This window comes from Panthera uncia (assembly GCF_023721935.1).
Source record: "Panthera uncia isolate 11264 chromosome C1 unlocalized genomic scaffold, Puncia_PCG_1.0 HiC_scaffold_3, whole genome shotgun sequence".
NCBI lineage: Eukaryota > Metazoa > Chordata > Mammalia > Carnivora > Felidae > Panthera > Panthera uncia.
The window spans coordinates 3530812-3550766 of NW_026057584.1; the positions used below are offsets into that span (position 1 = coordinate 3530812).

The 19955-nt window shown below is 54.0% G+C and overlaps 1 protein-coding gene across 22 annotated transcripts in view; it reads right to left on the minus strand.

Annotated features, from left to right (window-relative positions):
- The window catches only part of LRRFIP1 (LRR binding FLII interacting protein 1), an 83318-nt gene extending 70419 nt beyond the window's left edge, over window positions 1–12899 (minus strand). For 3 of the 22 annotated variants that reach the window (XM_049614586.1, XM_049614584.1, XM_049614588.1), the window contains exon 1: window positions 12212–12629. In XM_049614586.1, the coding sequence (XP_049470543.1) occupies window positions 12212–12277 (66 nt within the window). In that variant the 5' untranslated portion in view covers window positions 12278–12629. Of the gene's footprint in view, window positions 1–12211 lie in introns of all 22 variants that reach the window. The other 19 variants (XM_049614603.1, XM_049614604.1, XM_049614592.1 and 16 more) reach the window with 16 other exon arrangements.
- Window positions 12900–19955: the final 7056 nt, after the last annotated feature.

Consider the following 19955-nt stretch of genomic DNA (forward strand, 5'->3'; position numbering starts at 1 on the left):
ATTCTTTTTTTTTTTTTTTAACTTTTTATTTATTTTGAAAAAGAGAAAGAGAGAGCAAGCAGGGAAGGGGCAGAGAGAGGGAGAGAGAGAATTCCAAGCAGCCTCCACACTCAGTGCAGAGCCTGATGCGGGGTTTGATCTCATGACCATGAGCTCACGACCTGAGCCAAAATCAGAAGTCGGACACTCAACCGACTGAGCCACCCAGGCGCCCTTCAGTCTACCTCGGTTTAGAAGTTAGAAAGGAGGTAAATACGTAATTCGGTACAATCTCACGTCCTGGCAACGGCCGCCGTGGGCACGGCTCCATCTCCCAGGATCCTCGTGGGACTCGTACGTGGGAAGCAAGACGTCCATGGCACAGGAAGTGGTCACAGCCATGCTTGCTTCTGGGAATCGGCTAATTAAAAACCCACAGACATACGGGCCAACATTTAAAGTAGTCCAAAACCTCGGCACAGCCAACTTTGTGAGCACAGAACTGCAATCAACATCACAACCCTGACCCTGGCCTGAGATGCCTGAACGAAAAATCGTAGGGTTTTGACAACATGATTCATCCTAAAAACGCTGACATTTCCAAGAACACGCAAGAGCCTGACCCACAGCCCAAGAGACCATGATCACTCAAACGATCAGCGCAAAGTCTCCAGAGAAAATATGTGATATGATCAAGTCATTAAATGAACACAAAACACAAAACAGCTATGGTCCGCCACAATGATAAGGAAACGAGAATTCATTCCCTCCAACCTCTCCTGTGAGGCTCAGTGCTGCCTCCCACCTGCCCCCCTCCAGGCAACAGGTCTAGGGCTCCGTGGGCCTCAGGCCAATGCTTCTGTGGTTCAGGACAAACCCATCACCACCCACGCTTTTGTGAAATACAAACTCACAGCCACGTCTGACTGCATGAGTTTCCAAACGCTTACTTTCACTTCTGCTCTCCACTTGTGGGGACCTCGGCTACTGGTGATCGCCAGCCAGGGCCACCCAACCTGGTAACACCTTCAGACACAGCCAGAGCAGGGCCTTCAGGCTGCAGGGTGGGTCCCCAGTCTCTGGAGGAGAAAGCCAGGCCCGGGGGGGTATGGTGACGGGGGAAGGAGTGGCAAGGTGGAGAGGTAGAAACGGCACAGGGCTTCAAAACAGCAAGCTTGGAAAACGGGAGTTCACACACTGCCCAGCGAGGGGCAAGGGGTCTGTTCGATCACCCTCAGCCCCCGGGGCCCCCCTTGGTGCCCCCCCCCCCCCCGATTGGCCTGGGACCAAGCTCCTTCTGGGACCTGCTAGGGCAGCAGCAGGCCCTTCCTCCTGGGTCCTGGCCTGCCCTCTTCCCTTCCTACAGGAGGCAACAGGAAAAGGGTACCAAGCCCTCAGCTCCCGCCCCCCGGGGGGGCGGGGGGGGGAGGGCTCCAGAAAAGGCGGAGCTCTGGGCCCCAAGCCTCCTTTGCACCCCACTGTGTCTGTTGCGAAACATAAACATACTAAAGCGTTTAAGAAGAAATGATAAGCTCTCCCTAGGCCTTGCCTTCTAATAAGGAGATGAGCTGGGGGGGGGGGGGGGGTGTGGGCGGGGTCTAAATGGCTGTGAGTTGACAAGTGCTGGGGCTGGCTGGTGGGACCTGTCACAGCGTGCCCCCCACCCCTCAGCACACCTGGGAACAGTTAAAGATGCAGAATCACCCCACCCAGACGCTCTTGGGGGAGAATCAGCATGTCCCTGGTGGGGGACGGGGGCGCACAGGCACTTGCTCAAGTGTGAGAAGGACCTCTGTTTTCTGTCATCCCTTCTGTGTTTGACAGCTTTCAGAATAAATAGCAAACGTTTTAAAGGAAGGAAGAAAGGGGGGAGGCAGGCAGAGGGAGAGAGGAAGGAAGGTAATGAAGGAGCCCCCAAACCCAAACCCTGCCCACTGCTGCTGGAAGGTGGCCCTGGTTCTGTTGCTGGAAACCCCTGTCGCTCCCCCAGCCAGGCTCCCCCTCTGCTCCCGAGGCCCCTGCAGGGTCGGGGGCAGGGCAGGGGAGAGCTGATCCAGCCAGGCACGGGATGAGATCCAGGCTCCTGGCCCCCAGGGGCCCCCTGCCCTGGCTGGGAACCCCACAGACGGAGCTTTACTGACCCTGTTTCGTTTGTCTAAAGATTCTATTTGTTTAGTAATCTCTACAACCGGCATGGGGCTCTAACTCAACCCGAGATGAAGGGTCGCACGCTCCACTGAGCCCCCCAGGCCCCCTGAGATGCTAGGTTTTAAAGTGAGGCGCCCTCCGATGACGGAGACGGTCAGAAGCCTCCACTCATCGCCACAGTGGCCTTAGAATAATTCTCAAAGGCTGAACCCTTCGAAGTTCCGCGTTCATGGTTTATTTTACCGCAGACACGACGGCCCTCCGTCGCCACGGTGTCGCGTACAGCAGGGGAGATGCTACGCACACAGAGCGGCACGGGCCTGACCCCAGGCCTCCTAACAAACGGCCCGCACGCCCTGGGTCTCCCAGTGGGGTCCCCACAGCCACAGAGGCCCCCAGCCCGGGGCTGGCCGCAGGGGCGCACGGGTGGCGGGGGGGACGCTTCTCCCCCACTAGCCCTGTCCCCGCAGCATGGGCCTGGCCAGGCTGGGGAGCAGGTGAACGGTCCGGGGGGAAAGCAGGATCCTGTAGGGTGGGGTCACTACGCCACGGTGACAGCCCCGACGGGCTCCGGTCCCACAGTGGGCCACAGAGCAGAAGCAGAGTCCACTGAGCAGGACACAGAGGGCGGCGGGGGAAGAGCCAGATGGGCCCGTTCTGGGCTGACACCGCGACAGGCCTCCTGCTCAGGGCATCAGACGGTCCAGGCCGTGACAGATGCGTCATCCCAAGGTGCGGCGGGAGCTCAGGGACAGCCCCGCTCAGCTGCAGTCTGAGGCTGAGGACAACTGTAAAGAGAAGTCCTGCGCAGGGACGTGAGGAGGACGAGGAGGGAGGAGGCAGGCCTCGGCAGAGAGGCTCCCAAATGCCCTGCGCCCTGGCCAACCTCACCTTCCTGCAGCGAGGCTGGGGGTGGGGGCAGAGATGCTGCCACACCCCGTCCCCCAACACCTTGCACCCCAATTCCAGTGGCACCTGGGGGCTCTAAGGCTCTCGTGGCTCCTCCCCATTTAAGCACCCGGAGGACCCCGCGTGATGACCCTCGAGGTACGGGGACATGAGGAGTACCCGCTAGAACAGAAGGGCTGAGAGCAGGAGCTGGCGGGGGAGGAGGGAGACTGCGTCCCTTGCAGAGCCTTGAGCTGCTACTGCTACAGGGAAGCCCAGCTCTGTGTGTACGTGTCCCGAGCTTCCAGGCTTTCCTGGGATTCAAGCACAGCGTGGAATTCGGTCTCCCAAGCCGTCTCATCCTGCAGTCACGGGAAATGTTCTTATTCCGCTCTTAGACTCTGCGGGCCCTCCCAGGGCTTCTAGAACCCTACCTGGGAGCGGGAAGGGGTTCATGAGCTACAACTCTGGGGCCACCTTGAAAAGGGGACTGAGACACGCTTCCTTCACTTCCTCCAGCTATGCAAGGAAAGCCCTAGGGCCTGGACAGGCACCAGGGTGAAGGTGCCGGAAGCCGGCCGCCACGGCCTCAGTGCAGAGCCCAGGGCACCCTCGTGCACGCTGCTGACGTGCGAGGTGACTGCGTGCTCTGTGATGCTGGGTGCAGCCATCCGAGAACAGGTGTGTGGGAGGGGACTCGCCACACAGCTAGAACACTGCCAGGGTCAACGGAGAGGGCCCACGCCTTGGGGACCCCAGCGACTGCCGCCTCCTTAGTCTCCTCAGACGTAAAGTGGAAATGAGCTGCACGGGCTGTGCAGAAACACAAGCAATCGGTCTGTCGGCTGAACAGCGTCCCAAAGTTAGGAGGAAGCTTTAGCATTGATTATACACATTCGCTTTGGCCGTCAGGCTTTAGAATCCAGCACAACTGAAAACCAGACTTTTTCTCCAGGCCACATAATGTAACTATAGCTCATAAGCTCTCGGGGAAAGTTTAAGGATGTACTTAAAGTTCACTAGGGGCGCCTGGGTGGCTCAGTCGGTTGAGCATCCGGCTTTGGCTCGGGTTAAGATCTCTCGGTCTGTGAGTTCGAGCCCCGCGTCGGGCTCTGTGCTGACAGCTCAGAGCCTGGAGCCTGCTTCGGATTCTGTGTCTCCCTTTCTCTCTGTCCCTCCAACCCCCAACCCCCAAAAATAAAAACATTTAAAAAAATAAAAAAAATAAAAAAAGAAAGAAAGAAAGCAGCAGAGCACTTCTGTCCATGGGATTCTTCCCCAGGACAGAGGAACGCAGCTCCTGATGGGACAGGCCTGAAACCCCTGAGTCGCTGGAGGCCACGTACACAGACCCGCGTGGAAGCGCCTTCTAACGTCACGCACATTTCCCGTTGAGAGTGGACAGCTGTGCAGAATCCCTCTCCAGAGTGGCCTTTGTTCCAGGAAGTGGCAAGAGCCAGAAACTTCTGTTTTCCCAACCCCTCACGTGCAGTAGGTTCTAAAGGTGGGTCGCTATTCAAAGCAAGCAGGTGGGATTAGGGACACGCTCTCCCGCAGGGGTGCCAACAGGGAGGGGATCGTGCTCAGCCAGCAGCTCACAACTGAGGCTCAGGTCGCCTCTGTGCCAGGCACCCACCACCCCGGGTCCCTGAGCCGTCATGTGCATGTCAAAAAAAAAAAAAAAGCTCATCTTCCCCAAACCCTTGCTTATACAATTACTGTATGTTTTTCCCCAAAGAGGGGGCCTACGTTTAGGGACATGTCTGTAACTACAATCACCATGGAGGGGAAGATGCTTTGGCACGGCAGTTATCAGCGGGGGCAGTGCCAACCCTGCAGAGGGCATTTTGGGAACTTGGGGCGTGTTGCTGGGAGGTCACAGTGAGTGGAGGCAGGCACTGATGGCATTTAAGGGGCAGGGTGGTGGCACCTGGGTGGCTCAGTCGGTTGAGTGACCGCCTCTTGATTTCGGCTCGGGTCATGATCCCAGGGTCGTGGCGAGCCCCACGTGAGTGTGGAGCCTGCTTGGGATTCTCTCTCTCCTTCTGCCCCTCCCCCGCGCAAGTGTGTGCACACACACACACACATACACACACGTGCTCTTCTTCTCTCTCAAAAAAAAGTGGGGAGGCGGCAGGCCATGGCAGGCGAACCATCCCACACTCAGGCAGGACTGCACCTTGAAGAACCTTCCCACGGACTATCCAGGCAGACAGAAAAAAACGACTCTATCTGTTTCGGATCTACAAATGGATTCCAACTGACACATAAAATCAAAGTATGTTTTGTGCAGTTTCAACCTACGCTGCAAATCCCAGGAATGTGATCAGCATGAAAATTGAGGGAAGGCTACACTTGGCTTTGTTCAGACCTCTCGGAGAGCTGGTGCCCATTCTGGAACGTCGAGCCACCAAGAGCAACGTGCGGCACCTGGGACGGAGCACACCTGTGTCAGTCTGCCCGCAGCTATGGTGCTGGGCACAGGTCTGCACACGTGTGACCGCTCCGTCCTTCTTCTGGGACACCAGGGCCAGAGCGTTTCTATGTCGACATCCACGTTCTGTTATCGCAATTTACCTTCGTTTGCTTTCATTTCAACGCTACGGTTAAAACATTACGTTGACTTCGTTTCAGGTGAGCAGTGAGGATGTGAAAACCTTGCTATAAAAAGGGGGCACTGGGTCTGACAGGGTTGAGGACCGCAGTTTTTGATAAAATGCAGAGTGGAGCGGGGGAGCTGAACCTCTCTACTGCACGGCCACACTGTCCAAACAGCCCCGGTACAGGTTAAGGGCACGGGTCCGGGGGCCGCTGCATGAGCCATAAACTAAACAAAACACACTTTGTCAATTTTTCCTTGAAGGTCTGGAGGACAGAAAGTTAAAGACTGACATTTAACTGGTAATCTAAAACACCAACTCCGATGGGTTCTGGAGTAGACTGTAAAATGATCATGGAATTTTACGATAAAACATCAGCCTTCAGAGAAGCCTTTACCTTGCAACGCTGAGGTGGCTGGGCCCTGGGCCTCCAGGAGCCCGGACCGGGGGACCAGGTGGAAAAGCCCAGGACTTCGGTGCCACCTCTCCGCAGGCTGGGCACGGGCTCCTCAGCAGGGCTCTGGATTTTTGCAGGCGGAGACACCCAGCTCCAGCCGGAATCCCCCACTGGCTCGACTGTCTACTAGGTATATGGGCTCTGACAAAGTATGTTGCCTTTTTTTTTTCTTTTTTGGTATTAATCATGCAAGATTTCTTTATTTACGTTATCTTATCCTACTTCCAGGGTAATTAACATGTAGTGTAATTCCAGTTTCAGGGGTACAGTGAGTCAACGCTTCCATACATCACAAGTGTGCATCACAAGTGCCCTCCTAATCCCCATCACCTCTTTCCCCCACCCACCTGTTTGTGCTCTAGAGTTACGAGTGTGGTTTCTGGAAAGGACATCACTTTTGAACAGTAGCCCTCATCACAGGGAGTGGGAGGAATCAGACTATGTGATCTCTGGGAGCTTCCTCCGTCTCTAGAACCGTGTCTCTCTCTCCACCAGGGGTGAGTTGTTTCTACTGTGAGACGGTCACTTCTCTCTCCCCGTTTTGCTACCAGAAATCTCCCGACTTTGTTTTTCTGGGTAATAAACTTCTTAAAAGCACCCCACATGCCCAAAATAACAAACCGGTATTATTCAGGAACAAAATTCTCCATCTTACTTTATCGACAGCAGTGACTTGAGTAACATTTACTCAAACTCCACATCATCCTCTTGAGTTCAGCAACTACTCATACGGATGCCGATGACGAAGGATGTTGCACGGTACCCTCCGTGCAGATACATTTCCCCTCTTGCTGCCAACACCTCCTGTATTTTCTTCTGAGATGAGAGAATGTTCACATTTATTTCCTTTAACAGCCTCATCATGCCGGAATTACAAAGGAATAAAGAAATAACAAATACAGTGTGGCCACAAATAACAGTGTGGGACTGGCAGGTGATAGCATCCTGGTGGCCGTCCCGTTGCAGCCAGTGCACCAGGGCTCCACTCCCTTCACCTTCACCTGTTCTGCTCACGGATTTCTCTGCAAACCCCGTGTCTTTAAGGTGTCACAAAACACAGAAATTGGGGGCGCCCGGGTGGCTCAGTTGGCTGAGCGTCTGACTTGGGCTCAGGTCATGATCTCATGGGTTCGAGCCCCCCATCAGGCCCTGCGCTGACAGCTCGGAGCCTGGAGCCAGCTTCGGATCCTGTGTCTCCCTCTCTCTCTGTCCCTCCCCCGCTCGTGCTCTGTCCCTCTCTCTCAAAAATAAATAAACATTAAAAACCAAACACTGAAACTGTTCCTTCTCAAAAGAAGGCAGGACAACCAGAAGCACCAGGGCTCCTACATCAGGCAGCGTAGGGCTATTTACCACCGTTCCCGCATCACTTGAATTCTCAGGGAGCCTGTCTGTCTGGGTGGGGTGGGGCGCAAGCACACAGCACCCAGGAAGGAGGCTTCTGGAGGATGCCGACACCCGTAACAGTTACAAAGTTAGTGCAGGATGAAAACAGAAAAATCGAAATTTCTGCAGCTCTTTCGTTTCTACTGGTCTTTTCCTTATTTAGAAAAAAAAAAGCCCATTGAAAGTTCTTCTGTCTGAAAACTACCAGGAAGGGCAACGAAACGATGGATACAACGAGGACGTCTCACCATGCATTCGGGAGCAAGGGCATGTGTCCTAAGAGGCTGCCTTTGTAAAAAGACGTCCTTCAGCCCAGAGGCCGCCAAGAGCAGCCGAGCAGCGGCCGGTCAGCGCCTCTGCAAACTGTATACAGTGGCAATGGTTCTCAGCACCAGCTCTGAGCCAGCAGGCTGGGTCTGAGCCAGCCCAACTGCCTGCCGGCTGTGTGCACTTGGGAAAGTCCCCTGACCTCTCTGAGCCTCAGTTTCCCTTTCATCTGTACGTGGAGGCAACCGGACAAGGTTCCGGCAAGGGCTAGGGAAGACGTCTGCAGAAAACACTTAGCAAGGCGGCCACCGCAGGGCTCAGGAAGTGCTGCCTGCTGATACTTACTTACACAGCACCTTCCACAGCAGCACACAACCAGCTGCGAACACAACTCAGCTTTAAGAGCACCGGGAGAGGGGCGCCCGGGTGGCTCAGTCGGTTGAGCGTCCGACTTCGGCTCAGGTCATGATCTCCCTGTTCCCAAGTTCAAGCCCCGCGTCGGGCTCTGTGCTGACAGCTCGGAGCCTGGAGCCTGCTTCGGATACTGTGTCTCCCTCGCTCTCTGCCCTTCCCCCACTCGCATTCTGTCCCTGTCTCTCTCAAAAATAAACATCAAAAAAAAAAAATTTTAAAGCACCGGGAGAAGACAAGTGAGGTCAGGCGCCCACCAGGAGAACGTGCAGGGGGGAAGTTTCAGGGGAGGGAGGAGAGGGTCCCAGCCCACACCAAAAGGCCACTCTATTTCTCTTCCTCCTGGAAGATTGCACACCTACTTGCCAGATAACAGAAAAAGACATGAGGACCAGAAATGACATTGCTTTGACAAGCCCTATCATGCAAGCATACAAGTGAAACATTCTGGTTAAAAAGTCCTTGTTCGAGTGAGGCTAAATGACTTCCCCACTACAAAGTAGTTGTACTTTAGACTCAAGGAAAAACCACTTACATGACTTTAACACTGTCCAGTTACTGTCCGAGGAGAAAACAAAAAACCCCTTGAACTCTGGCTCTTGCCCGAATGAATGGAGGAGTCTCAGAAGACACATTCATGTTGTTGTTGGTTTTTGTTGTTTATTTATTTTGGAATGTGGCCAGGGGAAGGGGAGTTTTCAGTAGTGGTCTGCGATCAAATGCATGGCAATTTTGAATTATTACATCATGGATGTACATGTGGAAGAAAGAAACTAACGTATGTAATTTTATCTAGAAAGTGGGAGTAATGAAAATTTAGTAAATCCATTCCATGGAAACGAGCTTCTTTATTAAAAGAAAAAAAGAAAAAAAAAAAAACTAAATTTTGGGGTCCCAGAGTACAAACTCCTCTGCTCCCCACCCTCCGGGTCCAACCTATAGTGGGGGGATGCGATAGGCTTATTTCGACAACAGGTTAGTAATTTGGACCTTACGGCCTCCAAGGCTCCAAGATTAATACTCTTAAATATGAACAGATACTTGGAAACACTGAGTAACCAGTCATAAACAATGCCTGTGCTGAGTCACGTCTCCTGATTTTTCAGGGATAACAAATTCCTCTCGAACATTGCCTTTTGAGGCACAAACATGTTACACCAACGTTCGGCCTCACAATTCTGTAGAAACCAGATAAGGACCTCTAATCAGGTAATACTCCGACTAACTTGGCCTGAGACCTGTTTTGTAACTGGATTTCCTGTGCTCGGTGTAAGTGGCAGTTTAGACTCAAGGGTTTTCTAGTTAAAAAAAAAAAAAAAGTTGCTAAGGAGGCTTCCGCTATGTCGTGTTAGCTTCGGCTGAACAGAAACTAACTCTTAAAGCAAAAGGGACTTTTGTCTCTATCTTTGCCCTAGCGGACCACTCTTAATCCTATGGGAAAAGCTCTTACGTAACTATTTTTATACCTTAACTGCTTGGGAAAATGACCCATGTAAAACAAACCATGATTCCAGGGCTCAAAATCTCAGACTGAGCAACAGCGGGGCCTACAGCCTTTGCACGGACTCCGGTCAATGCTTGCACTCGCCCAGACCTGGGGGACCTTTGCAAAGGTATCTGTGATGATGAGACAGGGCTTGGGAGGCTGTGTCCACCTTCTCGGGACAGGACTGCTGGTCGGTCTGTAAGGGCTTGGTGCTAATCAGTATGTGGAAAGGGACCAGAGATAACACAACCCATCGGAAACAGGAGGAAGTTACAAAAGTTCAAGAAATGTATGGTTTCTACGCTGGCCTCTCCCGGAGCTCTGGGGCCAGGGCTGACTTATGTAAAGAGCCCCCAACTGTTCAACTTCCTTTTAATCAGACCATTAACCTCATAAAACAAACATGGAGTTTTATTTCTGTTCCCCAAGCCCCACTCTAAGATACTTCGTGCTACTATTTACTAAAAAAAACAAAAACAAAAACACCCAAACAACTCCTATAAGTTTACAATTTCTTGTTGGAAACTCCTGGGACCAGAATTCAACGTTTTGGGATTTCAGGAGGGTAGTAAGTCGTAAACACCGTATGGTCTGTGGCCACCCGGAGCGACAGCCCTCAATCAAGGCCATTCACAGGCTGCAGAGAACTGTGTGAATATTCACAAGGAGAGGGAGAAAGATAGAAAACAGCCTCCCATCAGCCAGGGAAGGTCTCCCGGCCAAATGAATTCTGCCATAAACCTTACCAAAAAAAGGCAACAACTTCCAGTTTTCAGAGCGTATTGGGTCCAGGCGCTGGGGGAACAATGGAGCGCCTCAATCAAAGCCCACTCCAGACCCCCGGGCACCTAGTCCCACAGCACCTCTAAGCAGTGTGTGTCTCAACCAGATCCAGTCCACGGGGTGAGGGTGAACGGGAGTCGACAGCCAGGGCCAGGACTCACTGGTTCTTTCTCCTCATTTCTCTGATGGCCTGTGCCTCCCGTCCTCACATCCTGATTCTCCATGTTTATTCTTTTCTCCTTCGAGGGCTCCCTGCCCAGCACGTCGTCCCTCTGAGCTCGATTCTTGCCCAAGGTTAACATCACTCTGCGCCTGCCATCTATGGTTTGCCCAGACCCCTCCGCGAATCACCAGCATCTCCCAGCAGCCTTCCCGTGCTTCCTTCTAGCTTCCCTGATGGTGAACCAGAATCCCTCTGCAGGCTCCCAGGCCCCTGGAAACCAGCCAGGTTAAGGGGTAGGAGGAACCAGCTTCAACGTCTGGCTCATGGAGGTTTAAAATGAGGCCATAGGGGGGCGCCTGGGTGGCGGAGTCGGTTAAGCGTCGGACTTCAGCCAGGTCACGATCTCGCGGTCCGTGAGTTCGAGCCCCGCGTCAGGCTCTGGGCTGATGGCTCAGAGCCCGGAGCCTGCTTCCGGTTCTGTGTCTCCCTCTCTCTCTGCCCCTCCCCCGTTCATGCTCTGTCTCTCTCTGTCCCAAAAATAAATTAAAAACGTTGAAAAAAAAATTTAAAAAAAAAATAAAAATAAAAAATAAATAAAATGAGGCCATAGGAACGCGCTAAACCAGACCTTAAAAATATCCACCTGAGCGTACTCACCAAGGAAGGTAACTTTCAAGTGTTCTTCATCACAGTCTAGTTATTTCTACGCCTCTCCCCGGCTTACCAGTAAGCTCTCCAAGGCGAGGGCGGTCTTATCTTGGACCCTCCACAAACTCCCAGTAGATGATTAACTCCTGCCTGATGAAGGAGTGATTGTGTTGGGCTCACACTTTTATCAAGGCTTCCACAAAAGCCCAGTAAAGTGGAAATCTAGGGTCCCTGTCTGTAGCATTGACACCATGGTTCTTTTCCAAAGTGCACCCCTCTGCCTCCCTATGTTCCCATTCGAAGTCAACCACAAGCTTCATGAAAACCGGCAATTACAAACCTTTGCCACCCTCCCCCCTTGTCCAACTTCAATGTCAACCAGCCCCACATACAGGATCCCAATACTGGGTACTGAGCTGAGTAATTGCAAAATCCCGTGGAGGGAGGCGCCTGTCCAGACCTGGACACCCCAGGAGACCAGCCAAAGTAGATCAGGTGACAGGGGTCCTTGGAGGTGTTTGGAGGAATGGGCTCACCTAAGATCCAGAGCAGGATAAATACTACCCCAAACTACCCCAGCCTCTGGAGGTGCCAGCCTCTGGGTGGGGGCACCAGTTCCCAGGTGCTGGATTTTGTCAAACACCAAACTAGCAGCTGAGATGGGAAACTCCCGACCACGCGCAGCTCTGAGACCTCCGCTGGGTCCACCGCCGGCGCGGGCTGGGCGGAGCGCGTCGAAAGGCCACCGCTACGGGCAGAGCGGAGCGCCCGCGTTCCTCCTGGTCCCGGTGAGGGGCGGCTCCGGCCGGTGAAACGTGCTTCCCGGCGCGCGAGGAGGGGCCGCGCCCTCGGGGCCGGAGCGCAGCCGCGACGGCAGAGCCCGCTCCGGCCCGCACCTCCCCACCCCACAGCTCCCCGGGCCCAGAGGTCGGCGGCGCGCCCTGCCCGGGGCAGCCAGGGGCAAACCGAAAGTTTCGACAGTGTTTTCGTCTTACCAGTCTCTGGGCTTCTGGGCTCAGACAGTCTATTTCCTTGTTCTGCGTGGCCGCAGGGTTGGTCATCCTGCCGGCCAGAGGGGCGCCGTCTCGCACAACCGGGAAAGGCCCTCGCGAACGTCCTGGGATCCGCGATGCCCAGGGCAGCGGACGACTGTCCCCGGACACACACGGCGCGTCGCAACGGGAACTCGCCCTTCCCTAAGCAGAGGCGCGCCTCCGCCTTTCCCGGGCTCGGGCGCGGCCGGGGCGGGGCGCAGGTGGCCGGGGCCGGGCGGGTCGGGGGCGGGGGCACCCGGGGGCGGTGGAGCCGGGACCGGCCCCCTCCGTCCCGCCCCGGAGGGTCCCCCCCACCGCCCTGCCTCCCGCGCACGCCCCGCCCCCGAGGGTCCGTCCACCCCCGCCCCCCACCCGCGTGCGCCCCCGCCACCCCGTGCGTCCGTCCTACTCGCCCCGCGCCCCAGCTGCGCGGTTATCAATCACCACCCAACCCCCTCCGCTCGACACCGGAAAGGCGGAGGTGGAGGGGAGGGAAAAAAAAAAAAAGACCCCAGCCGGCCCGCCCACAACCCCGCCCCGGCTGTCCGCCCAGAGTCGGGGGAGCGCGAGTTGAGAGGTTCAGGGGCCGGGGAAACAGGGGGCTTGCGGGTGGAGAGCTCGCGGGACAGGGGTCTGCTTGGGGAGGGGCCCGTGCGGGTCTGAGCGGGGGAGGGGCCCTCTGGGGAGGAGCCAGCGCGGGGCGGGGCCCTCCGGGGCGGGGCTCGAGCGGGGGGCGGGGCGGACTGCCGCCTTGACCCCGCCCCCGCTTCCCGCGGTTCCCGCCCCGCGACGCCCTCCTGACTCGCGCCAAACTGAGCTTCTGAGTTCGCGACCACCTCGGCCCGAGCGCGGTAGCACCTGCTGGCGGGGGTACCCCGTTAACGCGTCGCCCCGACAAGGGGCCGGCTGCCGGAGCCACAAAACTGCGTCGGCCGCGCAGCAAAGAGGGCGGGTGCCAGCGGTTCGGCGCGGAGCCGGGGGGCTGCGTGCACAGGCCGGGGGTCCGGCCGGGAGGGCGGTGCGAGGCAGGGGCCGAGCGGAGCGGGGTCGTCCCCGCGCCGGGATGCGCGCTGCTCGTTCCTTAAAAAGTCCTCGGGGCAGAGCAGACCTCGCCAGGCTGGGGCGGGAGCGACGGGAAGGACGCGGCGCAGGTTTTCACCGGAATGTTTCCCTGCCCTGGCCAGGCCCTGGGCCTGGGGTGCCTGGAACCTGGCTGCGCCCCTCCTCCTCTCCTGGGTCGAGGCTGCTCGGGCCCCCTCCTGCCCAGAAGGTCCTTCTCGGAAAGACCACCTCCCCGCCTCAGAACGGGAGTTTTCAATAGAATCGCTTGGCCTAATTCTCTGCAAAGGCGGCTCCAGAAAGTCTTGCGAGACCACAGATTCACATTTCGATGTTACAGCAGCCCAATTTCCCACTCTGCCCGCCGAGCCACAGTTCTCGCCAGATGTTAGCGCGTGGCCTGTGCGCACTGCCTTCCCACGGTGGACGGGCTCCCCGGAGCACCAGGCTTCAGAGGAGTGGGCCCGTAAAGGGAGGGGTTAACCCGGAGGGTGGGCGGGCACAGGGGGTACTGATGGACTAGAGGACCTGACCTGGGAGAGAGGAGGGGCGACAGAAAGAGAGGCCGAGCAGACGCTTGGACTGACCAATGTGGGAGAAATTCACCGGGCTTCAACTTTGATGAAGGCGAACTCCGCGCCAAGCCTTGATGGATGATGAGCTTTAGGTTTGCCAAAAGACCTTTCAAAGAGTGAAACGCCTACCTTTTAATGCCTGTTTTCTTGTCATTCTGTACCTCTTTTGAAATGTTAGTGTGGTACAATTCTTGATCCTTGAAAGTTACATTCATTGGAGAAAATAAACTGTTCTACATAAACAAGTGTGGAACTTACAGAATTTATCATGGAAAAAGCAATTATAATTTCGGTAGCAGCAGCAACTTCACAGGTGAGAATGACAGACGTCAGCTTGAATATTCCAAGCTGGGGAGGCAAATTCTAGAGCTACTTGCCATCCTAAACTCGATGACCACATCTCCCGGAGCAGGGCACTGTGACGGGGCAATGCCAGATGTCTGCGTTCTCCCCAACCTCCAGCCACCATCCAATCTGAGTATCAGCTCCGTGAAACTGAGCAGGGAAGGGGTTAAGTGGGCTATGGAATTAAAGTCCCTGGTCCCATTCCTGGCTCTGTCACGTATTGCGGCTCGAGAGCAAGTTGCTTAGCGCTGTGTCTGGAGATTCATTTGAAACATGCCAATGATAATGACAGTGCCCGCTATAGAGGGGAGGACCGAGGGTACCAACGCACAGACCCCTTTGAGCAGCCCTGCTGGCCTGATGGAAAGGTAAACCAATGCTGCTGGTCAGCCCCTCTCTTCCCATGGTCCCCAGAGTCCCCACCCAAGGTGTCCAGGACTTCCTGTCCTCCTCTACAGCAGGAAGGAAGCAGGGCAACAATGAGGGGCGCCTGGGTGGCTCAGTTGGTTGAGTGTCTGGCTCTTGATTTCTGCTCAGGTCATGATCCAGGGGTCATAGGATCGAGCCCCTAGTCAGTCTCTGCGCTAAGCATGGAGACTGCTTAAGATTCTCTCTCTCTCTCTCTCTCTCTCTCTCTCTCTCTCTCTCTTTCTCTCGAAAATAAATAAACATTACAAAAAATTTTAAATAAAAAAACTGGCAAGAAGACCAACAATAACATAATTTCAGGTAACAATGACATCAAAAGTTTCAATCATAGGGGCGCCTGGGTGGCTCAGTCGGTTGAGCGTCCGACTTCGGCTCAGGTCATGATCTCACGGTTCGTGGGTTTGAGCCCCGCGTCAGGCTCTGCGAGGACAGCTCAGGGCCTGGAGCCTGCTTCTGCTCTCTCTCAAGACTAACTAAACATTTAAAAAGACAAAAAACACTGAGTTAAAATGGCTGAGAACGGGGATGACCAGAGAAGCTACGAGAGGGGCCAGCTGCAGAAGCCCTGGGTGGCGGGACACCATCAGGGAGGAAGGAGCTGGCTGCTTCTAGTCCTAGGGGTAAACTGACAATACCAGCAGTAAAATAAGAACAGTCTGCGCACAGGAGACTTGTTACTCCACTAAGTGGGAGCACGTCAGAGCAAACTGCTAACCCAACATCCTTCCAGATAGGAGACTGCTCCCTTCCGAGCGTGTCTCAATCCAGGAGTCCTATGAGACGGCCGAGTCCCAGAACCATTCCCAGCCACGGGGCGAATGTCAGAGCCTAAATTGTAAGTGGAGCCCTGAATCCAGACCCCGGGGCCCAACTTCTTGATATTATCATGCAGACCCCGGGGCCCAACTTCTCGATATTATCGTGCAGACCCCGGGGCCCAAGAAGACAGCGTGAGGGCTCGCGGTGCCTTCCGTTGATTTTGATTGTAAATAGGTCTCTAATGAAAACGTCCTTCATCGAAGCCCCCTTTCCAGGCAGGCTCGTTGTCGTTGTTGTTGTTTTTTAATTCTTCGCAAGGCCGCTTGTGAGGACTTCACGAGGAGCCTACGAGCTTGTTTTCGGCGAGTGCAGGAAAACACGGAAGACACGGGTACAGCTGTCAAAAGTGACGTTGTGTCGAACGTCTCCCTCCAAACGCACATTTCTCCCCCGTGCTCAGGGCTCGAAAGGCAGCTTGGCAGAGTAATCAACACCCTTTCCCTTGAAGAAGACAAAACTAGAACCACCCGAATGTCAGGTGAGAAGAAAGCGGACAAGAAGCCCCAGGTTTCCATCCTCAGGAAGGTCAGCGGGAGAAACCCGGGGTGTCTTTGCACGGGCCGAGCGGCATGACGGGGAGCGGGGGAATGTGCTCAGAACAGGGCGGCCGTCCGTCTGCACTGGGCCAGTGCTGCCCCAGGGTCCTTATATCAGCAGCTGTGAGGTTAGGGACGCAGGTTCAATTCCCCCCAGTTCCGCAGTTTTTTGGCCAAGGTGCCGCTTCTAACAGGTGGACCCTGGATTTCTGGCCCCTTCCTGGCTGCCAGGCAGTTAGGGACCAGCAAACGTGCAGTCACTGGGAGCTCTGTAGTGAGGATTCCTGAACGCTCTGGACTTTCTCGGGCATTCCTAGAAGTCGCCCTGCTTGTGATCCTCTGTGCCCCCTCAACAAAAGTTGAATGTCCAATATCTAAAAAGCAGTTCTCCGATGTACAGTAAGATTATAGTCGGGGACTTAACTTCTTAAGGGACCCCTGGGAAATGAGCCAAAGGTAAACTGATCAGTCTCACTTGGTTCTTGGAACAGCAGAAGCAGAGCTGACCGGCAAATGCCAGGACATTTAACCAACATGGCCACACCCAAACTTAGTTTACTCATCTCCATGGTGTTGGGTCTGTTGATAGGTTCACGCGCTTTGCCTCCAGCTGCGGTTTGGTTCTAAGTGTCGGAACCACAGTGACAAACCCTTCCCGGGATCCTAGCACGAAGCAGAGGGCAGACGGTGGGGGCGGGGGGTGCTCTCGGCTTCCCCTTGAGTCAGATGACTGACACGAAACCATTTTTCTAAATCAGTCACGATCAGCCGTTAACTACTGCTTTTCGTGAACACGAATTGCTACAAAATGAACGGCTCTAAATCCTTCTACAAGCAATGAGCTTGCATTTTTGTTATGATTTCGTATGGACCCTTTTGACGAATATCAAAGAACACTTCACGTTAAAAAGCCGGTTCGTGAAACGATTACCCAGACTTGCACGGCACCGTCCAGTTTACAAAGCACTTCATCTGGTGGAGGGCCAGGCCCCGCTTGCCATCTGCAGAGAAAGCTGCACCCCACGGGGCAGCGAACACAGCTTGTGGGCCAGAATGCTGCCTGCCTCCAGTGGACACAAGCATCCGGGGCCGGGGGAGCTGAAAAGAAGAGTGAGCTCGTTTCTAGCACAGAAACGGCTCTTGCTTAGGGAGCACTCACCTGTGCTGGGGTGTGATACAACCACATGCTTCCTTCTCTCAGCTGCCTATGACTTGGTACTTAGCCTCTCCTCCCCCGGGAGTGGGCCCTTCCAGAATGGGAGGGTGTCCTCACCTTGGAACACGGTGGGCACTTCAGAAATGATGGGCGGGTGGGTGGATGATTCTCCCGAGAAAATGGAGGACTTTGGCAGGTTATCATTAACTCTCATAGATCCTCAGTATTTTCTATTTTTGTAGAAACTGGGAACAGAAACTCTCTCTTAAAAATGTAATGTCTTTAGGAATTTTTTTTTTCTTTAATAACCACCTAGTGCCCCGCGATTCACCACACTTCCTTTTCATCTAATAAATCCCTTTGGATTTTCTAAGGAAGGTGATGAGTTTGGGTTTTGGGCGGACGGCACTGAAGGGGCAGAAAGCCTGGTGGAGGTGTCCAGCAGGCTCATCGGCACCGTCACAAGCGTGAACCGGTTTAAGGTGGCGAGGAAGGTGAGCGCAGGCACAGAAGAGGAAAGAGGCGAGGGAAGGAATCGTGGGGCTGCGACACGCAGGGGGTGAGAGATGTGCCAGCAACAAGCCAAGACGGACGAGGGGAGGTCAGAGACACAGAGAAAGAGGCGTCTCCGGACAGCCCCGTTCATGAGCCGCCCCAGTGGGCTGCTGTGAACAGCCGTGTTACACACGGCAGACGGAGGGAGGAGAAGGGGTGACGAAGCCTTTAATTTACAACTTGGCTACTGCATGCCATTGTTCAAATTCTACAATTAAACATTTTTAGCGATTTGGGCAGGTGTGACAAATGGCAGACTTGCAGCCTGGGAGGAAGGAGGGATGGGGGGGAGGGCTCCGGTAGGGACACGTGTTCATTTGTCCCTCTCGGTTTGTGAGGATGGGAGAGGCTGAAAGGTGGGAGCCAAGGGAGAGTGGGGGAAAGGGTGTGGGGGTGGGGACAGGCCCGAGAGACTCTGGCCCAAAGGGTCAGGTGTCTGGACTTTGGGATTTGGCCCTGATTCTGAGCTGAATGGAGATGAGAAACCAAGTGGCCAGGAGAGGACAGATAACAGGGAGCACGATCCTGGCACAGGGACTGTGGAGCATGGGGCTGAGGGAGGAGGAACAGAAATCGAGGGCCTGCCACAGAGCTGTCTCTGGCCCAGCCAGGGCGATGCTGTTTCCACTCCCAAGCACAGAGCCCTTCCACGAGCTCCAGAAAGCCCAGGGGTGCTGTCGCAGGGTAAAGTTGGACACACACTTAACATAATATCTGATTTATTATACTCTGGAATTAAGTTCATATCCAAAAGTGTCCGGGAATAAGTCCATAGCAATCCTGGAGGGGGAAAAAAAAGTATCCATTTTTTCATTCCGTCTCTCAGAACTGGTGATCCTGAGGCCAGAACGGGGACGTGGGAGATCGCAGAAGCATCTCCCATTTATTGTAACCAAGGAAACGGCCACGTCCACCTCCAATGAAGTACCTCTTAGGAAAACCACTTGTGCTTCTCGTAAGCACAACACACAACAAAAATCGACCAATTATTTTCTAAGAATATTGAAAACAAAACAACCAAACTCTATTATGCATGTCTCAGCCAGATAGGGACACATTGTGAAAAATCCCTCCAAGTTAACTCTAAAGCAAAGCAAAGAATATATCTACCTATGCTCTCTGAATAGTCAATTTGAAAGGCTTTTGCTCAGAATAAATAGGGAGGTGGGAAAATACACTGTACTCTCGAGAATGGTGTTCACTAGCTAATGGAATACCCCACCGATAAGAAATAAACCAAACGCCTCACCATATACTTGGGAATAGAATATGGTGATTACATAAGCGAAGGCAATGCTTTTTCTAGGTTCTCACTCATTTATTTGGCTTGGACCTCAGTGCTCCCACCCGAGTTTACCATGCTAGAAAGGCAGAAGGCAATCATAATCAGAGCCACGGAACACGTCTTTACCCTTCAGAAATCCATCAGGCTACAGATGTGATTGACAAATGTCATTCACAGAAAAGAAGTGTGGGGAGCATAGGGCTTTATGATCTGAATTGAGGCAGTACCTACAGCAAACAGGGAAACTTAAGGGCGGGCAAGATGGATTCAAAGGTTTAAAAATCAAGCATTCCCACAAATAAGCAGCTTGACTTCAAGGAGACCTGACTTAAGGACGGACGAGAACGGCAGAAGTGAGAGCCACCTTCCACCCCAAGGTACAGAAATTCCTAAACAGCATCCCTAAAGGCATCTTTCTAAAGAAAGGAGTAAATAACGTAGAATGAAGACCGTCTCACACACTTCCGCGTGGCATTAAAAACACAAGCCCCTACCCTGATATAAGGCTACTCCCCTCTGCACTCGAGTCCCTGAAATACAGTTCAGAGATAAGTCATCACCTAGAGACTCCAGAAAAGTACCAGATTACGAGCGATTCCTTTATCGTCAATCTATATGAACTGTGTATCTTTACAGAAGGCTTTAACATAGAATCAGAAAGTCTTACCTTTGAAAAATGAGTATTGTAGATGAAATTCAAGGGAAGTTTAAGGAGGAGCAAAGGACAGCAGTCTGGAGAGGCATGTTTGGCACAAGAGTGGAAATTCTGGAATAACCGGAGATCATATAGCCACTCCTGACCACGTCATCTCCGAGCACCAGCAAAGAGGTCAATTACAGGCACCTTTATACCTGACATCTTGTGGGGCTGCTTGGACCCGCCTTGGCATAATGGGGGGCGGGGTTCTCTGAGCTCACTGGGGCCTTTTGAAATGCTTCTGACCAG